At 39.9% G+C, this 25,529-nt stretch overlaps 1 gene segment (V, D, J or C); it reads right to left on the bottom strand.

Annotated features, from left to right (window-relative positions):
- Window positions 1-1,794: 1,794 nt before the first annotated feature.
- LOC128647149 (Ig heavy chain V region XIG14-like) lies at window positions 1,795-24,824 on the bottom strand. The segment is given in 2 exon segments: window positions 1,795-2,162; window positions 24,769-24,824. Coding segments are annotated over 2 exon segments (411 nt in total).
- Between the last annotated feature and the right edge of the window lie 705 nt (window positions 24,825-25,529).

The raw sequence follows: 25,529 nt of genomic DNA, 5'->3' as shown, positions 1-25,529 counted from the left end.
CCTGATCCCTCCTTGACCCCTCTCAAACAGCTCTCTTCCTTCCCCAATCCCCCAAAGGTCACCCCATCTTAAGTACTGGCAGAAAGTCTGCTAGTACTAAAATAAAAGGCTGCTTTTTTTATATATATATTATTTTCTTTTTAGGTTTTCTGCAGTGTATTATGCCCCCTTACCCCCCAACCTTCCTGATCCCCCCCTAAACAGCTCTCTAAAGCTCCCCCTCTACCTATTTGCTGCCATCTTAGGTACTGGCAGCTGCCTGCCAGTACCCAGTTTGCATCAAATTAAGTATTTAAAAACAAAACAAAAAAAAAACAACTTTTTTTCTGTAGTGTAGCTACCCCCCCTCAATACCGTACCTCCTCCCTCTCCCAGATCCCTTTCCACATGGGATCCCCCTCATTGCCCCTATTCCCTCCTCCCTCCTTCCCCCTCAATGACGCAGTTATTATTATTTTTTTTTTACTCCCTGTAGCATGGCCGAGTGGTTCCACCCACTCCCGCCCTCCTTCCGCCTCCTCCTCCAACGATGGACCGTCAACCCACCTCCCTCATTACACTCTTACCCACCAACGATCGGCACCACCCCTGTGCGATGCAGAGAGGGCCACAGAGTGGCCCTTTCTGCATCAACAACTCTGCAAATCTATTTCTGCAGTGCCCACTCCTGCAGAAATAGCGTGATCTCGCTATTTTGAGCGACATCGCGGCAGAGAGAAGCCCAGAATATGGCACTAAGGGTTAACACATAAAGCATATACATATATATTTACTGGGAACACACTTTTACTATAGACTGTAATGTAAAGGCAATTTTTTTCTAACACCCCACTCCCATCAACTTTAACCCCCAAATACTGCATAGTGCAGTTATTTTATTAAAAAATAAAGATGCTGCTTTATAAAATTAACCAGAGATCTGAATTGCTACCACGAGCACTTGTAATGGCTCATTAATTATCACGCACCCCCGCAATGGGCAAATTTGCCCATTTGCGGGCAAAGCGCTCCACTTGTAATCTAGCCCTAATTGTAGTCGCATCCCTAGAAGTTGCCTCCCCAAGTTAACTCTCTAGCTGGATAACTAAAATCCAGGCACTGTGCAGGTCATTTGTAGGTAATCAGACCAGGACGATTTAAAAGTACTCATATTATCTTAGAGGTTGTGGAGAGATAAGGAAACAGCGGTTTAAAACTGCTGTTTATCAACTTGTGGTTACACTTTATTTAAAAATCCATATTTTATAACTAATCCTTATAAAATGTTATGGCTGGAATTTTAAATAAAGTAATTACTTTGCAATATAATGCAAAATCTAAAAAAAAAAAAATGACAAAAACAAACTATTTTATGTGCAGCAAGAAATGTTAAATTATTTTGTATGTAATATTTAATGTAATATTCTGAATTTCATTTTTTATTTCAACATTGTCTAAACTAAAATGTTTCAAGATGTTTTACAGTGTTTTGCTTAGTTTGATTGTTCCTGTGCTGAATAAAACCAATTTGTTTTCTGTTTGGGTTGTCCCTTTCAGCCAATAAGCATTAGATTACAGTCCAAAGTGAAGCTGTACAGAATCATTAACTTTCTGCAAGTTTCAAATTACATTAAACAACTTTTTACATGCAAAAACATTTTAAACATGTTTAAGTGCTACTCTTTAACACTCATAATGAAACGTTTAGAGTACCATGTCCCTTTGATATAAAGTAATTTGTTTATATTATATATCCTGTGTTTAGTTACTGATGTTATACTGAACAATGCTGTGTGACACGTCCCCTTGTGGTTTTCATTTCCAAGCTCTGTATACAGCTGCAGGATATTGTCTGAGTTGCTCATTCATTGTTGTCACTGTGTCTCTCACACAGTAATATTTTCCAGTTTCATCTACTCTCATATAGTTCATTTGGAAGTAACCTTGTTTTTTTGCATTATATTTTGTGACTGTGACTCTGCTCTTGAATGAATCACCAATAACTGTGCTTCCACCAGTCCATATTACTCCAATCCATTCCAGTCCCTTCCCTGGAAGTTGTCTCACCCAGTGAACACCATAGCTGGATAACTCAAACCCAGACACTGTGCAGGTCAGTTTCAGTTGTTCTGATGGTTTCACAGTTCCTGGACCTGACTCCTGTAACGTCTGAGACAGGACACCTGTAAAATAGTGAGACATTAGCAATGACATAGCAATATATACAAATTCATGATCTATGTAATGCACTTACTTAAAGGGGAGACACACATTACAATTAAAAGAACAAACATGTCCATGTTAGCAGGAAATGTGCAGGATCCAGATGAATGTCTTACAGGCAGTTGATGCTTTTATTTAAATGAAGATACAACAGTGATTTGCATAACAAACTTATATGATTTATATTGCAGTTTATATGACTTGTCTGACATACTTGTATAAAAAGGAATCATTATTTTAGAAACTCCATTAAGAATAATTAAAAGCTCTTTAATTAATTACATTTGTTGTTCTTACTATCTCATATTATAATTATACAAAAGTGTTTGCTTTGTGGATGAAACTTTGATAAATGTATGTTTTATGTTAAACATTTAAAGGGACAGTCTAGTATAAATTAAACTTTGATTATTCAGATAGGACTTTTAATTTTAATCAACTTTCCAATTTACTTGTATCATCAAATTTGCTTTTTTCTCTTGGCATTCTTAGTTTAAACTAAACCTAGGTAGGCTCATATGCTAATTTCTAAGCATTTGAGGGCTGCCTCTTATCACCTGCTTTTTAAATCTCTTTTCAACACAAAGACAGAAAGTACACGTAGGCCATATAGATAACACTGTATTCAGGCACAGGGGGTTATTTAAGATTTTGCACAAAACAATGCTAAATTTAAGACAATAGATAATAAACAGTCAGTCATGTGATCAGGGGGCTGGAAGAAGGTTCCTAGATACAAGGTAATCACAGAGGTAAAAAGTATATTAATATAACTGTGCTGGTTATGCAAAACTGGGGAATGGGTAATAAAGGGATTATCTATCTATTAAAACAATAACAATTCTATGGTAGACTGTCCCTTTAAAGGAAACATACAAAAATCTATCAGAAAAGAACCATCATGATTTTCCTAGGTAATTAAAGAAATCCTATTTCAGGTTATCCTTATTTCTGCCTATTAATATTTCACTCATTTTGTACTAGGGGAATTATTAATGAAATCATTAAAGGGACATTAAACACTCCTTGCTTTTGAATAAAAAGTTGTACTTGTCCCAAACTACTTAGGTAGCTCAAAAAGCAAATTCTCTAACCTAAAGTTTCTTCAAAATTTTGCAAATCAATAGCTGATTTAGGAAATTGTGCTGCAAAGCATTTTGAAGAAAACCTAAGTTAGAGGATTTTCTTTTGTTGGGCTCTATAAGGAACGTGGCATATTTTTTCACACAAAAGCAAGAGGTATTATGTCCCTTTAAGATTTAAAAAAAAATTGTCTTCTGAACACAATAATAATAATACAAAGTACAAATAATATTGACTTAGGTTATAGCTGGACATTAAAAATATTTGTAATTGCTGTATTAAAGTACTTATTTATACTCTACCAATTTTAAATAACCCAACAAAAACTATTGTCCAAGCATAATATTAAATAAAGAAGCAGAATATTTATTTATACTTTAAAAGTTTTCTATAAAAAAACCTTTTTTTTCATGAGTATACAAATTATTGCATCTTATTTTTACTCTTAAAGTAAACAAATGTTTCCTTTACTTTATAGATATAACAACCCCAGGTAATATTCTTCGGATTAAGTATCATAGTGTCTTTTTTATGATTAAAATAATTGTGAAGCATTGTTTTCAATTCAGATAAGACAGAAGACCTCTTCATCAGATATCGTAAGCACGTGGTGTGCTAGCTCACTATAATTTTCCATCAAAAATATTGTCAATGATGTCTCGCAACCAAGCAAACTTCTGTCACCAACTACTTTTTAAAGATGAAAGGAAAAATAACTGATACAGTAGATATACACATATTCCAGCTTAAGGTGGTCACCTGCATGTGCTTCTAGGGAGTATGCCTGGCAGTTATCTAGTGGTGTCAAAGGGCAAGAAACTGAGTACAATGTGGCTCCACTGATCCAACTTTTCATATTGCCCCAATCCATTTCAGTCCCTTTCCTGGAAGTTGCTTCACACTAAACTTGTATCTGGATGATGTAAACCAAAACACTGTTGATGTCATGACCCCATACTAGGCACTTACGTTCCGCTTAAATAAATTCATGACACAATAGGGTGGGGTTATAAAGGCCACAGCTTGTTTTTTTGAACACCATAAATAATATATCAATAACATTACCAATAGTCAATTAATCATATCCATAAAACCCCGGGGGGCTTGCCCATCCACAACACGTGCCGTTCCTACCACTAAGAAGGGCACGCCCCATTTTATAAAATTCTCCCCTGCCAATCAAACAGGAGCTACCAACAATCCACTCTGATCAAAACCACCACAAAATAGGCAAACACCCCCCGCCACCCCCAAGCTGCGACATGCCGCTCAAAACACATAGAAAAATGGGAGGGAGCTTCTCCTCACCCGTTCTGGTCCTCATATGATGCTCCCAGTCATCCTCCCTGGCCGCTCTGACCATCCCCGAAACAGCTCCTGATGGGTATATGTGTGTATGTATGTATATGTATATGTATATATATATATATATGTGTATATGTGTGTATATATATATATTATATATATATGTTATATGGGTAATTTGAATCTCACATATTAAGCATATTGAGGGTAACTTTAAATCTTGTATCTTGTAAAATGTTTATAATGCAGCATTCCACAAGTTTCTTTCTGTATAAGTTGTAACATATGTTTCTAATATAAGTTCCTCTCTACAAATGGTTATATGAGCATATTCTGTTATGTGCTATAACAACATTCTTATTTCCTGTGGGCCCCTTATGCAGATGTTAAGTTAACTACGTTTTTTATATATTTCCTGTGACCTCATGTATGACGTATACATCACTATAAATTCTTTGTGTGTTCTTCAAATAAACGGGACTTTTATGAAAACACTCAGTTGCATGTGTGTGTGATTTCAGTGGTCACCCCAGGGCCCTGAAGAAAACGTGTGCCGCACCCTTATCAGCCAGAGCAGAGCTAAGGAACAAAAGAAGTAACCCTACAAAACTGGCGTCAGAAGTGGAATGAAACAGGGAACTCTCGGAAGGTAAGCTGAACAAAGAGTCTTTTTATTCTGACCTTTTTTCTCTTACCACGAGACCCCTTAAGTTTCATTTTACATAGGAATAGTTGGGGAATATATATATGTGAATCTTTGGTAGATTCTAAAAGAGGAATAATAGATTTTTTTGGTAAAAATCAGGTTAAATATATATATGAATCTTTGGTAGATTCTAATCAAATCTTTGATTAAAAAAATAAAAAGGGAATAAAAGATTTCTTTGGTAGAAATCAGGTTATATAAAGTCTGGCTGAAGGGTTAAAACACACGTTTTCTTACTGCTTGCTTTTGAAATATTGCTGTAGGCTAACATTGCTTTAAAGTTATAAGATAAATACTGCATTGTTTATATGAATTCTTATGCTGCTTGTTTTTAAATATGCTGTATGGCAAAATACTGTTTATTTGTATAAAGTGTTAAGGAAGTAAAATACTGCTTATTGTTTAAAGTATTAAGAAAGTAAACTGTTGCTTATATGTATTGCTGTTTCTGAATGTTAGTTAAAAGGCTACATTTTTTCTGGTGAAGGGTGACCTTTGACCTAGAGATAATTAATGCCAGAAACTACTGAAAGGATCAGCATAGTGATATTTTTTTTTCTTTCTCTTGTTGTAAACTTAAGCATTAAGCACAATAACTGGTAACGGAGTACAACCATTCTAGTTAATGTGTTTTTTTGCAAAAAGATTCAATAATTAATTGCTCTTAAAGGTAAAGGTATTGTATTTTTTTATTTTTATTATTTTTATTATTTATTTATTTATTTTGTGTTGTATTATATTTTGTTGTAAAAGTTTTTAAAGATAAGTTAGGTGTTGAGAATGGGCAAATCCCAGTCTAAACAATTTCCATCACCTAGACCAGGTGAAAATTGTAAAGATTATGTGGGAAGGGTGTTGCCCAATGGGTTTATGTATATTATTCCTTGGGTTCAGAATATGGCAGATTGGACAGAAGCTATGAGAAGCTCTGATCCATTCCCCAGAGAGGGGGATAATGATAAATTTCATATGAATATGGTAAAAGGGTTGTGTCTAGGTGATGAAGAGGCATTTCCATGGTATAAAGGTGATCCAAGATGGAATATGGATTATATGAAAAAGGGTGGGGAAAATTGGCTGACTGTTGCTCCATACTGGCGATATATTGATATAGATGGGAATAAAAAGAAGGGTAAAAGTGAGAAGCAAAAACAGAAAGCATATTCACCCCCCCCTGCGCCATATAATGCCCCTCACCTACCTTTGCCATCATATAACAGACTATATCCTAGCCTCCCATCCCCTAGTGACATAGATCTAGAGACTATTGCTATTGCCTCTGCTCAGGTACCCCAGGAATGGACCTTGCCAGGACCTTCTGTAACTCCCCAATACCAGGTCACTAAACCCCCAATTATGCCCAAACCCCCGATTAAGGTTGAACCAGTAACACCTTCCTACCCCCCTACAATAACCCCACAATATAAAAGAGGGAATGAAGAAGTAGAGGAGGAGGAGGCAGCTGTACCAGAAGCTAGTATGCCATTTCTTACTGTGGGAGACCAATTAATTATTAAACCTTTGTCCCCGGGTGAATTAAGGGAAATTACCAAGGGAGCCCCAAACCCCCGTCAACATCCATCAGCTTGTATTATGTATTTAAAAAGAATGTTACAAGGACAAAACATGACACAGACAGATATAAGAATTATTATTGATGCACTTCTAGACTATGACCCTGAATCAGGTTGGGAGTGGGGTAATGTAAAGAGTATTAGTAAATTGAGTCGAGATCCAACAATTAACTATGCCCTAAACACACGTGAAGGACTTGATGAAATGTGGACAGAATTAAGTATAGAAATGCATAGAATATGGAAGGATAAACAAAGTATGTCAATTGCACTAGCGTGCAAACAGAATACAAAGGAAACAGTAGTAGAATTTGTTAAGCGTTTTTATAAATGCTGGAAGGAAGAGGCTGGAATGGAATCAGGAGATGCAATGGGCTCTCTGAAGGTCCAGACTTGCATTAATAATATGCAACCTCAGCTTTCTTTGTTGGTGAAACAACTTGTCTCTGATGGGCCAGAGTTGACTCCAGCAGAATTCTTGAAAAGAATTCATGAAAAAGAAGGGGCAGGTTGTTTTGACATCAGGAAATAAGAGGGAAAAAAACGCTGCTTTTTATCAAAAGCAGAATTTACAACATTGTGATCCATTCCAGGCCAGGGAAAGGGATAATACAGGGAGTAATAGAATGTATGTGAGAGGGAGAGCTAGAGGAAGAGCTAGAGGGAATTATACTTCAAACAGAACACATTGTTTTAACTGTGGGGAACAGGGACATTGGAAAAATGAATGCCCAAAACCCCCTAATAATTCTGGCCCCCCTTACAATCCCCGACAGTATAACAGACAGCCTTACATAGCCCCTGCACCCATGGATGCACCCAAACACAACATACAATGGCCATAGGGGTGCCTAGAAGGTAGCACTCCAATTTTTCCAGTGGTGTCAACAAGTTATCATGAGCAACCGTACTTAGTCCTAGAAGTAGAGGGAGAACCCCTACCATTTCTAGTAGACACAGGAGCTACATGCTCTGCCTTATGCTCAGATATGTATGATGGCATTACTGGAAAATCTGAACCTTCTTTTGGGATTAATGGAGTGCTGACTCAGACTCGCATCACACCGCCACTTGAAGTTAGGGTACCCTGTACTGGCCAACAACTTTTGCACTCATTTCGTATTATAACTGGGTGTCCCCTTAACCTTTTGGGTCGTGATCTTATGGGTCCCCTTGGTTTGAAAGTAGCTGTCACTAGACAGGGTGGGTTAGACGTGAGTCTAGGGTCCACTAACCTGTGTTTTTTTTAATGACATATTGACAGATGTCCCATCCTCTGTTTGGGCATCTTCAAAACTTGACGTTGGTTTAGTTCAGTGTACCCCATATAAAGCCAGATTAAAACCTAATACTACTCCAGTGTTTATTAAACAATATCCATTGTCTAGAGAAAAGAAAGAAGGGATAAGACCCATGATAGATGAATTCCTTAAACAAGGAATCCTCCGTCCAGTAGTTTCTCTCTATAATACCCCCATAAATCCGATCCCAAAGAAAGACAATGAATATAGGTTAGTACAAGACCTAAGGGCAATTAATGAAATAGTAATCCCAATTGCCCCAATAGTCCCAGATGTTACAACCTTACTCACAGCCATTCCACATGATGCCTGTATATTTACAGTCATTGATTTAGCTAACGCATTTTTTTCAGTCCGATTGGACCCTGAGACACAGCTACTTATGGCTTTTTATTATGATGGGCGTCAGCTTACCTGGACACGCCTCCCTCAAGGCTATGTGGCCTCACCTGCGGTCTACTCGCTGGTGCTCCAACGTCACTTGCGGTCATGGACTCCCAGCCAAGGTTCCGTCCTCCTTCAGTATGTCGATGACCTACTGTTGTGTAGTCCTAACCAGGAGGCTAATACAGTAGATACAATAAGTCTGTTAAAACACCTTGCTGCTGAAGGTCATAAAATAGCAAAACATAAGCTACAAGTAGGAGTGACAAAAGTGGATTACCTTGGTTTTGTGCTTTCCCAAGGCCACCGGTCCATTAGTCCCAAACGAATCCAAGCGATTCAACAGATCCCAAAGCCAGTTACTAGAAAGGACATGCTCACCTTTCTAGGTATGATTAATTATTGCAGACAATGGATTCCTGAGTGCTCCCATCATGATTCCATTCTAAGGCAAGCCACAAAAGGGGATAGCCCTGAACATATACAATGGACCACAGACATGACTAAATCCTACATAGCTCTGAAGACTAGCATTATTAGTGCCCCTGCTTTAGGACTACCTGATTATTGTAAACCATTTCACTTGTATGCGAGGGACAATTGTAAAACCATGGCTGCTGTCTGTGCCCAAGAGCATGGTGGAGGCAATATGCGTCCCGTAGCTTTCTTTTCCAAAGTAGTTCCAATACCGGTACATGGGATGCCGGCATGTCTCCGAGCATTGGCGGCTTGCGCCATGGCTGTAGAGATGGTTGAAACAATCACATTAGGCCATCCAATAGTACTACACACTAGTCACCAAGTTTTACATCTTGTAAAAGATGTCACTACCCAACACATGACTTCTCAAAGACTTTCTGGTTATGAATGTATATTACTTAATAATACAAATCTGACTATTAAATATAGTAGTGTATCCTCAGGGCCAACTCAAATACTTAGTGCCTTACTTACAGGATCACCAGACTTTCCAACAGATCATGATTGTATAGAGGTAATACACCACAAGACCATCTCTCATACAGACCTGATTAATGAACTTTTAGAGGCCCTACAACTCCCAAAGGACATAGCGATCATACATTGCCGTGCACATACATACAAGTCTGACCCTATTTCCTTGGGTAATGCACTTGCAGATAAAATTGCTAAAGAGGCTGCTTATGTTTCTCATACACCCAGATCCACCATCCGTATGTATGCTGTTTTAGCCCCACCTTCATGTCCTACAGACCATATGCTTCTTGAACTCCAGGGACATGCCACTCCTAGTGACATATCTTTCTGGACTACTAATGGGTTAACTTTAGATGAGAATGGTTTGTTTTCTAAAGAGGGGAAGGTGGGCATACCGGAAAGCAGTGCACCACTCTTTATAGCACAAGCCCATGGTGTTGGACACCTAGGTATAAAACCAACAACTAACTTGTTGAAGCAATCTTTCTACATTAGAGGTATAGGTGATCATTGCAAGGCATATATTAATAGATGTGTATATTGCTTACAGACCAATGCAACCATCCCCAATAAAGCCCAGCATGACCACTTACCCCCACCTACAGCCCCATTCACACATCTACAAATTGATTTTACACATATTCCAAAAACTGGCACTAAACAATTATATCTGCTTGTAATAGTTGACCAATTTTCTAAGTGGCCAGAAGCTTTTGTTACCCAGAGGGAAGATGCAAAAACAGTCGCTAAAATTTTAGCCACTGAAATAATTCCCAGATTTGGTTGTCCGCTTCAGATTAATTCTGATAACGGTCCAGCGTTCATTAGTAAAATCACACATGAGTTAGTAGAATGGTTACAGATTAATTGGAACTTTCACATTCCCTACCATCCTCAAAGCTCAGGGATTGTAGAAAGAATGAATCGCAATATCAAGGAAAAACTTTTAAAGGCAACAGCAGGTACATGGGTTAAATGGCAAAACTATTTACCTGCGATTTTAGCAGAAATCAGAATGACCCCAAATAGGACAACCAGGTTGTCTCCATTTGAGGTCCTAATGGGTAGACCATTCCCGACTCCATGGGTAAAAGGCCCACTTATCATTAAAAATGGTGATTTAGATTGTATTAAGGAACAATATGTAAAACAATTGATTGATAAATTGAATGGCATCTATGGTGATGTGTCTTCCCGTTTACCTCTTCCCTCACAGGAACCAACCCATCCTTTCAAGCCTGGAGATCTGGTCTGCATTCGCTAGCTGAATAAAGCAAAGAAAGGAGGTTTCCCGTTCAGCAAGCCAGTCACTGTGATCGCTATAACCAGGACTGCCGTACTGACTGACGACAAGGACATCTGGATACACGCTTCACGAGTGAAACTCTGTCCAAAGAGAGGAGAAGCGGGTGACAAGCTATCGGTCACCCCTCACAAAGAGAGGAGAAGTGGGTGATAAGGTATCGATCACTCCTCACAATGACCAGGATGACGATCTCAATCATGGATCCAAGACATTTCTGCAAGATCTTCCTTTTCCTAATGGGGATATTGTTATTTGTGTATATCCCAATAGTATTAATAACGGCATGTTACTACTCACCTGAAGATGTTGAACACTTTACACCTATTTGTTTACTATTATTAACATTGTTTAACTGTTACATGTCTTGTACTTTACGAAAGAAAATATCAGGTATGATACAAGATGCAGAAAAAGTTCAACTGCAAAATTTAATTAGAGGTAGACCCAGATAGTTTATATTGTAGGAACATTACAGATTATGTGATCACGATGTGATCAAAGAGGGGAATGATGGGTATATGTGTGTATGTATGTATATGTATATGAATATATATATATATGTTTATATGTTTGTATATATATATATATTATATATATATGTTATATGGGTAATTTGAATCTCACATATTAAGCATATTGAAGGTAACTTTAAATCTTGTATCTTGTAAAATGTTTATAACGCAGCATTCCACAAGTTTCTTTCTGTATAAGTTGTAACATATGTTTCTAATATAAGTCCCTCTCTACAAATGGTTATATGAGCATATTCTGTTATGTGCTATAACAACATTCTTATTTCCTGTGGGCCCCTTATGCAGATGTGAAGTTAACTATGTTTTTTATATATTTCCTGTGACCTCATGTATGACATATACATCACTATAAATTCTTTGTGTGTTCTTCAAATAAACGGGACTTTTGTGAAAACACTCAGTTGCATGTGTGTGTGATTTCAGTGGTCACCCCAGGGCCCTGAAGAAAACGTGTGCCACACCCTTATCAGCCAGAGCAGAGCTAAGGAACAAAAGAAGTAACCCTACAGCTCCTGGAAAGCAGCCACCATTAGTCAGGTAAAACACCTGCCGTTCACCGGGTCCCACCATTCCGTTGTGCGCAGGAAAGCAGCAGCTTCTCCTTGCACGTTATGCTCCTGAACTGCCTCACTTCCTCTACGTCACATCACCTACTTTCAAGAGGCCCAGCCTACTGGCCCCTGTACGACCCCTCCACTTGGCCTCCATGGGGGTCACAGAACCCTTCCTCAATTTTTTCCTTCCGGGTTCTTCTTGACCCCATACTAGGCACTTACGTTCCGCTTAAATAAATTCATGACACAATAGGGTGGGGTTATAAAGGCCGCAGCTTGTTTTATTGAACACCATAAATAATATATCAATAACATTACCAATAGTCAATTAATCATATCCATAAAACCCCGGGGGGCTTGCCCATCCACAACACGTGCCGTTCCTACCACTAAGAAGGGCACGCCCCATTTTATCAAATTCTCCCCTGCCAATCAAACAGGAGGTACCAACAATCCACTCTGATCAAAACCACCACAAAATAGGCAAACACCCTCCGCCACAGCTCAACACCACGTCGAGCCCCGCCACCCCCAACAGCCTTTATAACCCCGCTATGGCCATCAACAACCGCCAGGGTAACTCCCCTGAAACCCAACACCAATACCCAATTGGAACTTAATCAACATAACGGGCCATGAGACCACTATTCAAACAAACATCTACTGCTGGTTTTGGACCCTCACACTTCGGTTCAAGCAGCAGCAGCGCTAACCACTACACCACAGATCTCTCTACCATAAACCAATAATCACAAGACCTAACAATCCGTCTCATTTAACACAGACACCCAGGCCCATCCCAATTAAAAAGAGCAAGGGGAATGCATTACCTGAAAATGGAAACCTGATCTGAGGTGTCCAAGACTTAAGCTGATGCTCCAACCATATACCAATTCAGAGCACCACTATACAACAAAATTACCACAAAACCAAACACGGCCCCGAACGCAACTCCCATTATAGCTGGTTTTATGGGGTTTATGACCCTTATTTGTTTTAAATAATAGACTGAAAATTCTGCCCCCATGGGTAGATTCAAAATTTCGACCATCTATTTGCCAGCCAGGAATGCTAACCACTAAGCCAAGACTGAACATCCATCACCAAAACCAATTGCATAAGAACCCCAAACCTGACTATGGAACCCGTCCGACCTATCGAACCATTACAACAAATCAAGTAACCACATGCCACCAGATGCAAAACTGACACTGCTTTGCGAATGCCAAAGAGGCCGACCACTCAAACATTCTCCTTCCTCATTACCCACTCCCCCAATCCACCTAACCCGCTGAAGAATATCAAATTGTCCACGAGTATTGAAATTAAAAGCCAGACCCATACACAAATCAAACATGCAGCTCAATTGCACTCACGTGTAGGAAAGCACCAAGATGTGGTGCTGACTAGGCAGACCGGAACCTCAGAGTTGCCCGGTAAACTCTCCTCTCAGGCTAAAGCTTCCAGCAGCCAAGTTAGTAGTCACCAACAAAGGTAAGGTGTGTGGGTGTCAGGAAGGCCCTTTAATTCCTCAGGGAATTGGAGGCTTACTCCAAGCAGGGATATCCAAATAAAAGGCGAAGTAGGCTGAGGAAACAGTACATGATACTGAGAAACGCGTAGCTGTGTTTTTAATGTGTTAAAATAAACACTTTTATTGATACATACTTGCTACTTCGCCTTTTATTTGGATATCCCTGCTTGGAGTAAGCCTCCAATTCCCTGAGGAATTAAAGGGCCTTCCTGACACCCACACACCTTACCTTTGTTGGTGACTACTAACTTGGCTGCTGGAAGCTTTAGCCTGAGAGGAGAGTTTACTGGGCAACTCTGAGGTTCCGGTCTGCCTAGTCAGCACCACATCTTGGTGCTTTCCTACACGTGAGTGCAATTGAGCTGCAATATATTATTTGGTATACCATACGGAATTATGCTATGTGGCGCCTTCTCTGTTTCTTTATAGATTAATTCGTTGTGGACGGCCTTATACATCGAGGAGAGCTGCCTTGCACACCCCCATAGCCATTGGGGACTTTGATAGAGTTTATTATTTGGACTCTGATCTGTTTATTTTGATATTATCAACTATACAGGTTCTTTTTTTCTTTTTTTCTGTAACCATCTACATATATGTTTGTATGCCTATGTAAATGTAATATACTGTGAACTGTGGTTATCACTATCTTGGTGTATTTAGATATTTGGCATATATAGATAGCGCCCCTATTTTATATATATATATATATATACCCTATAAATTGGGTGTGTATATATATATATATATATATATATATATATAATTCACAAATCAAACATGACAAGTTAGATTCGAACTCACAACCTTCCAATCCACCAACATCCGAGTTAATCAATACGCCATGCTAGCGTGTCCATTAACCCTATATTGGCATTTGAATTAGTTTATCAGCCTGATCTCCCGTCCCACCCTAAAAGTTCTCATCCCTGAGGCCAAAACGGCATTAACGCCCCCAACAGAAGAAATACACTCCCATTGGGTCAAAGCAGAGATAAGGAATAAAATGCTAATATCCCACCGATCGCCCAAGGAATGGGCTTGCTTTTTTGGCCGATATAATATTACGGAGCATGCCAATCCACACTATGCGATAAAGTGATGGGGGTCGCTATAATTACAAGCTCAACCCAATTTATTAGGATGAACACTCGGAATCCTCCCCTACCATAAAGTACCTGGCAATATGGCATATTAAAGCAAAGAAATACTTCATTTGCAACCTCGTGCATTATAATCCAATAATTGCAAAATTGAGGCACCTTCAAATAGAAACAACCCACCCTCCATATTAATAGAGCTGTCAAAACGGGGTGGGAAACAAAACACCAGGATCCCCACCAACACCCCTGACAGAGTATACGCCACCCTCACAAACCCCCGCGTGAAGCGAAAGCTTCCCACAGCCGAATTAACTAACCCACTGGAGGTCCCTATCGCCCCCCCAAACCAAGACCCCCTGGAGGATCACAACAGACTCCCTTAATCCACAGCGTATAACACTGACAAATTCAGCAATCCCCCACAAACAGCCAAAAATCCCATGTATTTAACAAATCGCTATCAACAGGACCACCCAATTAATTACTCATGAATGCTGCCTCATGAATAGTGTTGCATACTCACACTGCCGATAAAGATTCCAGTAGCCTGAACATGACCAAACACCGACTATGCAACCTCCCCTGCTCCTCCGCTTACCAATGAAAGCCTAGGGAAGAAATACTGCAATGACATGCTACTATTGACAACACTCAAATCATAACCACAAACATCATTATGGAAGGAGGAGAGCTGAACGTATACAAAATTCAGTAATAAAACCTATACAATGAGATGAGAGACAGGATACGCAGATCGGCACCCACCTTCCAACAAACATGACTGAAAATTGATTCCACATCACTGAGAAATGCCAAAAAGACAACAGGGGCCTGACCCTAGTTGGGTAAAGCCAGGATAATCTAATATGAACCTTAAAAACACACTACCCCCCCTGACCATTGGAGCACTCGACACCGACAGGAGAACAACATTATGTCAAAGAACTCTCAGACTCTCCATTTCCTACTTACCAGTACGTAAGTACACCCATGAGACCACAGAGGAACACCAAATAATCAGCACCCAGGGTAGAATCAACTCCTGGCCATCTATTGACAATCCAGGCATGCTAGCCACCAAGGTATATCTGTATAAAGCCAACAAGCCAAACAAAAGCTAATCAAAAGACTAGCCCCCCTATGTACACAAACCATAACGATCTGGGCCTTGCCCCAGCGGAGAGAAAGACCAGCAAGGTGCCTTGGACATCACAATACCCTGACGACGCCAGATTCAGCCAAAGAACCCTAGCTAAATCTGGAAGGTGAACCTCCTTCTTCAATGGAAGCAGTAGCACCACAACATCCGAACTACCAACACATAAGGACATATATAACCCGGTGCCTGCCCCAACACACATGAACCTATATATAAATCCACATATAACAAACATATACCCACATATAAACACCAAATACGTATAAAAACACCGGCCACATGCAACTGGCATCGGCAAGCCCAATCACTCCCCACATTTTTTATTTATTTATTTTATTTTTAAAACCCAGGAGAATCTGGAAGGAATCAATAAGAAACCGTGGAATGAGGGGGGGGGACCACCACAATTAACCAAAACCACCCACACAATTGATACTCCAACCCTCAACTGAAGGGATCGGATAATCATGCACGCCAAATTCCATTAAATAAAGCATAAGCCCAGGCCCAACTTGGATAACTGAGGAAATCGAGGATTACTATATATTTTTTTTTTTAACTAGTTGAATTAACATGGGACAGTGACCTCATGAGGAGCTCTACCATAAAGGCCCTGTATGAGATGTAAAGACTGAACGGATATACCCGCAGACCACACCATCTGAACCCAATCATAAGCGCAAAGCCCACCTACACAGACTAAGGGCCATATACACACGGCAGCTATAACGCTATCTCAGCAAAACCACTCCTCGATATAACAAATTTAGAGTGCCCCATTCCAGGAGCAAGTAGCAGTAGCTGGGTTCAAATCCCAAATCTTCTGCTTGAACGATAGTTAAGCAGACCATTATGCTGCAACACTGGCAAAGGTAAGGCACAACGCCACACCCACAAACCCACAACGTAACAACCAAACACCTATTAACCCGAGCCACTAGAGTTTAAAGGGGGGGCTTAAAGAGACCCGGCGGCACCGCTGAATTCGAACTCCAGACCTCTTGCATACAAGGCAACAGCGCCAGCCTCTCCGCTTGAAAAGCAAGCTGGTGGACCCCTAGCTACACCCTCAGACTGGCGAGACCAGGATCGAAGCACTATGCCCCAGGAAACTTTTTTTTTTTTTTTTTAAGGCAACTAACGAACCGGACCAAACAGGATGCTCCCAACAAAACCCCAAAACCCTAAATCCTGGGAATATCCCTACATCAAACTCCCTTGTTCCTTCTAACCACCATCCACTGCAAACACCCAGCTCTTCCAAATAGCCCGCAACAAGGGCCCCCTGAAAACAACCCCAATCTCCCACCATCCGCAACGTGCTGCTCCAGGTGACCTTTTACCTCTTCAACCCTCCTGCACTTGTCCAATGCCATCTGTGAAATATTTCCTGATGCTTATTAACCTCCTCTGCGGTAGCTGGGACTTCTTACATGCTCACCAGCCGTATAGCTCCAGGACAGCTGCCCATGGCTCCCCCCGACCCATCTGCCAACAAACCCTCCTGCATTCTCCCATGAAGTAATAACACCCCTTGCCCCTACCCTGACCCCCTTAACCTCCCTTTACCAACTCCTCCCCGTTCAACCCTACCAGTACCCCCACCTGATAGATCTGATCTAGCCCCACGACCTCAGCTCTGCCCTCCAAATGCTCCTGAACCCAGGGAAATTCCCAGCCCCCCCCCCACCTGGAAACCTGGACAGGTATCCAAGAGGAGCCTCCCCAATCAAAGCCCCCAGGGGCACAAACCCCTCCCACAAGAACAGCTTGTGCCTTTAAGCAACCAGCTCATCTGACCCCCCCACAAGGGCTCCCAACTGCCGCTCCCATTCCCCCTCTACTGCACCCAACCAGATAACCTCCCACCCCTAACCTGACTCCATACTTTCTACCAGCCAGCTCCCTTGTACCCACCCCCAGAAACCCCACTAACTAGCCCATTACCGGGCTCCAGGAGGGTAAACACTGTGGCTCCCCACCCCTCTATCCCCGTGGCCCTTCCTTTATTCCACTCGGCCCCACACTGTGAAGCCCGCAAAGCCCTCACCCATGCCGCCTTTGACATCCCGCTCCTCCCAGTCAGGCATACAGGGCCCATGCTCCCTTACAGCCACCATTGCTGACATCCGGCTCTTCCGATAGGACCCCGCTCTATTGTCCCCTGGGCTGGCTAATACCCCCCAAGAAACAGCCGACAGGCCAAACCTGTCCATCACTGCTCCTGAGAACTGCAGGGGGAGGCTGTATCCAGCCACTGATACTCCCCGTCCGCTAAACCTCTTGCTTACACCAGCTCCCAGAGCCGTGCTAATCAGCTCCCCACATGAGGTACCCCGAGCCACCCGTGTCCCGACATGAATCCACTTAGCCACCCGCTCAGGGCTAATATACCCCTGCCGTGTACCCCTGTCCCAGCTCCCCAAAGCAGCACCCATCTGCTAGCCAGGCCTGCCGGCTAGTGCTCCGGACAACAGGACCAACCCTCTACCCGCAACCATACCTTTACAGGCCCTTGCTGCCCTACTCCTGCAGAGTCTACACCATCACACCCCACCGGCAAATGCCTGCTGTAAGCTCCAGAACCTCTCCATATCATCTGCTTTGCATCCACACCTTCCACTACTTACTTGCATCTGCTGTAGGCTTGTCTCATCCGGACCACCTCTGCTGCCATAAATCCTCCTGATGCCTCCTGACAGAATCCACCAGCCCTCATCACTATTGTGTTACTGCTCCTGCAAAATGCCGCCAAAGCAGGGAGAGGCCCCCCCGCTGTACCCTGCTCCTGACAGGTCCACTGTGCGAAGAGAAACCGCAGCTTCTCCTCACCCGTTCTGGTCCTCATATGATGCTCCCGGTCATCCTCCCTGGCCGCTCTGACCATCCCCGAAACAGCTCCTGGAAAGCAGCCACCATAAGTCAGGTAAAACACCTGCCGTTCACCGGGTCCCGCCATTCCGTTGTGCGCAGGAAAGCAGCAGCTTCTCCTCGCTGCTCCTGAACTGCCTCACTTCCTCTACGTCACACCACCTACTTTCAAGAGGCCCAGCCTACTGGCCCCTGTACGACCCTTCCACTTGGCCTCCATGGGGGTCACAGAACCCTTCCTCAATTTTTTCCTTCCGGGTTCTTCTGTTTTGTTTGTTCTGAAGTTTTGACAGTATATAGACCGGACACCTGTAATGTCTGAGACACATGTGAGCCTCTAAACAAACATTTATTTACAGAGGAACTCTTAACTTAAGTAATACACTTACTTAAAGTAAAAGTATAAGTCCATTGCTCTGATATATACGTCTTGAAAATTAACAATTATTATTTAAAAGAAAAATATTGCAAAGATAAGTTATAAAAGCTCAAAAATAGGAGATCTCAGGTGTTAGGGAAAAAAAGCTGATTTGGTATTTTACATTGACATACATACACATACATTGAGAAACATGAATTTATATGTATAGAGATATGTTTAGCTAGGGAGACAATGAAAAGATTTTACATTACAATCTTATGCACATTAAACAATATCTCAGAGGGATTTTCGATATTTGCATATACTGTAAATATCTAGACATATATATTCATATACATATCTCGCTATAATTCAATATAGCAATCCAACAATCATCACATATATAGAGAAATATTTATTTATAAATAAATCGAACATATTCCGTTAAGAAAACATTTGCACAACATGAAATATTCACATTTTCATAACCACTTTTTGAGAAGAATACGTCATGGGCTTTGCATAGCAGCGTGTTAGTTATTTTTCCTTCTATTTGTCTTCTCCATGAACATGAATACATGAACACGCACACGATTTGGCTGTTTGGATTATGCGGCTTAATGCGCGTGCAAAAGTCATTTTGAAACTTGTAATAGCTGCACGATTACAAATGCGAAAAAGCTATAACATGCACAGGATTTCCGCAACTGATTTGCCATGTGACTTGTAATCTTGCCCATAGTAGGAACAGTGGGAGGGGGAGGGTTAGAGAGCTTTTTTGGATTAGGGAGGTAGGAGGGTGAGGAGGGAAATAAAAATAAATAAAAATTTAAAAAAAAAAACTATCTGCGTACTGGCAGACTGTCTGCCAGTACCTAAGATGGTGGTGACCTGTGGAGGAGAGGAGAGATCAGATAGGGATCAGGGAGTGGGAGGTGTCAGATGGGAGGATAATCCCTACATTACAGCAAATATTAACCTACAAGCTAACTGATTAACCCCTTCACAGCCGGGAATTTCAGAAGTGTGGTGCACATCTGCAATTAGCAGCCTTCTAGCTATAAAAAAACTGTGACAAAAAAAATGCATTTCTGCTATTTCTGATCACAGAGAAGCTTGCAATCCATTTGTCTTATAACTGCAGTAATTATGTGTAAATAATGTCAGTGAGAACCCAAAAGTTTGCAAAAAAGTTAACAATTTTGTTATATGATCATATTTGGTGACCAAACAGTGGCATGACATATACCTTTGGCAGTCTACTTTAAAAATGTATATATATAGTTTTGGGGGTCAATTTCAAGAATTTGGCCAGTTCTATTATACCAAAGAAAGAGTTACCCCATTGCCTCATTTTAGACATAGCTGCAGATAAAGACCTTAAAATGATCAAATATAATAAAAATATATACGTTTGGTCTTAGCTGAATCAGAGGATGCCAATAAACATTTTTTATACAGTGTTAGGCATTATCTTAAGGGGGGTATCACTTTTCTTAACTGATATGGATGACTAAAGACAAAATGGTGTCAGTATTGCTATATATTCTAACATACAGTTAGAAAGCTGCAAGATTTTGTGGAATGTGATAATGAATTTATGTATTTTTTTATTTTTTTGGTAATTTTACAATTATGCCTTAATTATTTAAATAGACTTTTGTAATATATATATATAATATATAATCTGTCAGTTAGAATTGTTACTTCTTAAACACACACACACATACAGTGGGGCAAAAAAGTATTTAGTCAGCCACTAATTGTGCAAGTTAGCCCACTTAAGAAGATGAGAGAGGCCTGTAATTTTCATCATAGGTATACCTCAACTATGAGAGACAAAATGTGGAAACAAATCCAGACAATCACATTGTCTGATTTGGAAAGAATTTATTTGCATATTATGGTGGAAAATAAGTATTTGGTCACCTACAAACAAGCAAGATTTCTAGCTCTCACAGACCTGTATCTTCTTCTTTAAGAGGCTCCTCTGTCCTCCACTCATTACCTGTATTAATGGCACCTGTTTGAACTTGTTATCAGTATAAAAGACACCTGTCCACAACCTCAAACAGTCACACTCCAAACTCCACTATGGTGAAGACCAAAGAGTTGTCGAAGGACACCAGAAACAAAATTGTAGATCTGCACCAGGCTGGGAAGACTGAATCTGCAATAGGCAAGCAGCTTGGTGTGAAGAAATCAACTGTGGGAGCAATAATTAGAAAATGGAAGGCATACAAGACCACTGATAATCTCCCTCGATCTGGGGCTCCACTCATGATCTCACCCCGTGGGGTCAAAATGATCACAAGAACGGTGAGCAAACATCCCAGAACCACACAGGACCTAGTGAATGACCTGCAGAGAGCTGGGACCAATGTAACAAAGGCTACCATCAGTAACACACTACACCTCCAGGGACTCAGATCCTGCAGTGCCAGACGTGTCCCCCTGCTTAAGCCAGTACATGTCCGGGCCCGTCTGAAGTATGCTAGAGAGCATTTGGATGATCCAGAAGCGGATTAGGAGAATGTCATATGGTCAGATGAAACCAAAGTAGAACTGTTTGGTAGAAACACAACTTGTCGTGTTTGGAGGAGAGAAAATGCTGAGTTGCAACCAAAGAACACCATACCTACTGTGAAGCATGGGGTGGCAACATCATGCTTTGGGGCTGTTTCTCTGCAAAGGGATGTACATGAAAGAATGAATGGGGCCATGTATCGTGAGATTTTGAGTGCAAACCACCTTCCATCAGCAAGGGCATTGAAGATGAAAGGTGGCTGGGTCTTTCAGCATGACAATGATTCCAAACAACCACCCAGGCAATGAAGGAGTGGCTTCGTAAGAAGCATTTCAAGGTCCTGGAGTGGCCTAGCAAGTCTCCAGATCTCAACCAAATAGAAAACCTTTGGAGGGAGTTGAAAGTCTGTGTTGCCCAGCAACAGACCCAAAACATCACTGCTCTAGAGGAGATCTGCATGCAGGAATGGGCCAACATACCAGCAACAGTGTGTGACAACCTTGTGAAGACTTACAGAAAAAGTTTGACTTCTGTCATTGTCAACAAAGGATATATAACAAAGTATTGAGATTAACTTTTGATATTGACCAAATACTTATTTTCCACCATAATTTGCAAATAAATTCTTTCCAAATCAGACAATGTGATTGTCTGGATTTGTGTCCACATTTTGTCTCTCATATATGAGGTATACCTATGATGAAAATTACAGGCCTCTCTCATCTTCTTAAGTGGGCTAACTTGCACAATTGGTGGCTGACTAAATACTTTTTTGCCCCACTGTATGTGTGTGTGTGTTTAAGAAGTAACAATTCTAACTGACAGATTACTATCTGTTCTTCATTATTATTTTTTTAATACATGTATTCAGCATAATAAAGAGGCACTGCATATAGTGTCATAAATTACCTTTTCTAATTATGGGGTCAATAACATTCTATCGGCTGAGGCTTTTTTGCTTCTTTTTCTAGCCAAAAAGGCTTCTTTTATCTCTTTCTCACACCCAAGACTATATTTTCTGATAATTACTTGAAACTCTATTTTTACAATGGGGCAAAAAAGTTCTCGGCAATCACAATCCATTTTTTGAGAAACTTTTCAGCATGTTTTTGACACTAGGTTTGACTTTGAAATTCAACATCTCAAGGCTCTTGATTAGGCCCTGTAATTTACATATGTATATGTGATGAGTATGTGATATCTTGTGCAGCTATGGGGATATACAGGAAAAGTCACATTAGAATCCCAACATCTGCAAATGATGTGAAGCAATCTTTATGTAAATGTTTTCTTCTAAGACACACTTACTAACAGTACTTGCTTATTTATAAATATCCTTTAAAATGGGTTCCATCAATCAAGAATTAAAAAGGCACCTATTGCAATTAATTTCCATCTTTGTCATTGCTTAAAGGGACAGTTCACCCAAAAACTTTCTCCCATTTAAATTATTCCCAATGATCCCTTTTACCTGCTAGAGTGTATTAAATTGGTTGCAAGTGGCTCCTTTACTCATATTTCAGCATTTGAAATAGCTGATTTAGCTTGTGGTTTCCCAACCTATACTGAAAGTTTTGATACTGGCGTATACACTATTGACAAGCCTAAGTAAACACAGCCAGCAGAAGAGATTACACCCTCAGTGGGGGGCATGATAGTTAAGTAATAAAATGATAATTTTCCATTGTTCTCTCTATGTATTGAGCTTTGGTGTTCCAGACAAATATAAGATAAGGAAGCAAGTCTGTGTACATGAAAGTGATAACATAATGAGATCTGATATTACCTGAAGCTCAACCCATTGTAATAGGCTTTGGTTTCAAAGCACAAAACCAGCTACTTCAGGTACACAAATAAACCCAAAAATGCAATTTCTCAAATATTTTATACTCTGCAGTTGGTATAACAAGTCATTTAAAATACATTTATGGAAAAACAATTTTACAGTGTACTGTCCCTTTAACCATCAGAAAACCATTTGTGTATTGGCATAATGGGTACACTGGGAAAAAAGCCTCAATCAATATATTGTAGCTTTTAACCTTTGATGAGTATAGTTTTTTACAATATTTAAAAGGGACTGACTCAAGTTGAACTGGGGCCATTTATCTGGCAACCTGATGTTGGTTTTGGTTGTCTAGAATTAGAATCTGGGGAGGCCAGACATAAATGATAAGGGCATTTAAGGAGATCACTGGTATAAAATAAAACAAAAAATATTTAAAGTGCAAAAAGGAATGCTAAATTTATTTTTTTATGTAAAAATTACATTTATTTATTGCTATTTTCAATTTTAAAATTATCTTAGTTCAAACCAAATTTTACAAACCTTACAATATGTATAACAGTAAATGACGACCTGCTACTTGCAAAAGCTGTGACTCCTGCACTGCATGTTTTAATGGGACATGAAAGTCAAAATTAAGCTGCCATGGTTCAGATAGAGAAATCAAATTTAAAAGACTTTTCAATGTACTAGGTAGTCTCAGGAGCAGCTATACACTACTGGGAGCTAGCTGGTTTGTGGTGGCTACGCAAATATTCTTGTCATTTACTCACCAAATGAGTTAGGTCTAAGTAGTGCTTTGCTTCAATGGAAGTGACTTTAACCATGTATTTAACCCCTGCCAATAGGTTAAATTAACATACAATTAAATGCAAGAAACAGTGCAATTACATTAAAAAAAAACTTCTTAAAACATCACAGCATTTTCTTTATGCACTTTTATACCGGTTATAGGCTATTTTCTGGAGATAACCCATGTTCTATTATGGAATAATTTTGGTTTTAAATCTCCTGATTTTCATCACTGAGGTTATATTGAACAAGGCTGTGTGACACGTCCCCTTGTGGTTTTCATTTCCAAGCTCTTTATACAGCTGCAGGATATTGTCTGAGTTGCTCATTCATTGCTGTCACTGTGTGTCTCGCACAGTAATATTTGCCAGTTTCATCTACTCTCATATTGTTCATTTGGAAGTAAACTTGTTTTTTTGCATTATCTTTAGTGATTGAGACTCTGCTCTTTAATGAAGCATTGATATCTATGCTTCCACCACCCCATATTACTCCAATCCATTCCAGTCCCTTCCCTGGGAGTTGTCTCACCCAGTTAACTCCATAGCTGGATAACTCAAACCCAGACACTGTGCAGGTCAGTTTCAGTTGTTCTGATGATTTCACAGTTCCTGGACCTGACTCCTGTAATGTCTGAGACAGAACATCTGTAAAATAGTGAGACATTAGCAATAATAATGAGTCAGCAACCATTGTGCAAACAAATTCATAATCTAAGAAATACACTTACTTAAAGGGGAAACCAGCACTAAAAGTAAAAGAATGATGCCCATGTTAGTATAATCTATGCAGGAGCCTGAACATATCTCACTAGCAACTGATGCTTTTTATTTAAATGAAGATTCAAGAAGGATTTGCATAAGAAAATGAGATATGGTTTATTGTACTCTGAGACCCTTGTATATAAAGGGATCATTATTTTGGAAACTAAATAAAGTACATGAATGAATATTCAATAAATGTAATTATTCTTGTTAACATTTATTATCACAGAGCTGTATAGTTTGTCTAGGTTTTTTTTAGGTCATGTCACACATTTATCATAAAACATACAGAAAATAACTACAATATTCCTTTGTAATTTAATATATTACACTTAACTGACAGTTTTCTATTTTTATTGCTACCACCAGTATTTACAGATTGAGTGCCAGGGGTATTATCTATAAACATATTCTGAACATCTGAACATAGTGATACAAAATATAGATAACAACATTAATTTACAGCTAAAATCTCATCGACAGTTTTGATGCTACAGCTACTGAACATAGGATATATTTTGTTGTAAATTTGTATATAATTAAAAACATTTAATATTAGTTAAATAGCTATTTGACTTATTTATCCCTAAAACTTATTTTTTAGAAAAACAAAAACAAAAAACAATGGAAGGGGTCTCTTCAGAGAAGAAAAAATTATAAATAATTTTAGTATAACATAATAATATAGTATAATATGTACTTGATTGGTGTAACAGAAACATCACTG

The sequence above is a fragment of the Bombina bombina genome, chromosome 2 (assembly GCF_027579735.1).
Source record: "Bombina bombina isolate aBomBom1 chromosome 2, aBomBom1.pri, whole genome shotgun sequence".
NCBI lineage: Eukaryota > Metazoa > Chordata > Amphibia > Anura > Bombinatoridae > Bombina > Bombina bombina.
The sequence above is the reverse complement of the archived record's forward strand: the minus strand, read 5'-3'. Positions and strand labels throughout refer to the sequence as shown.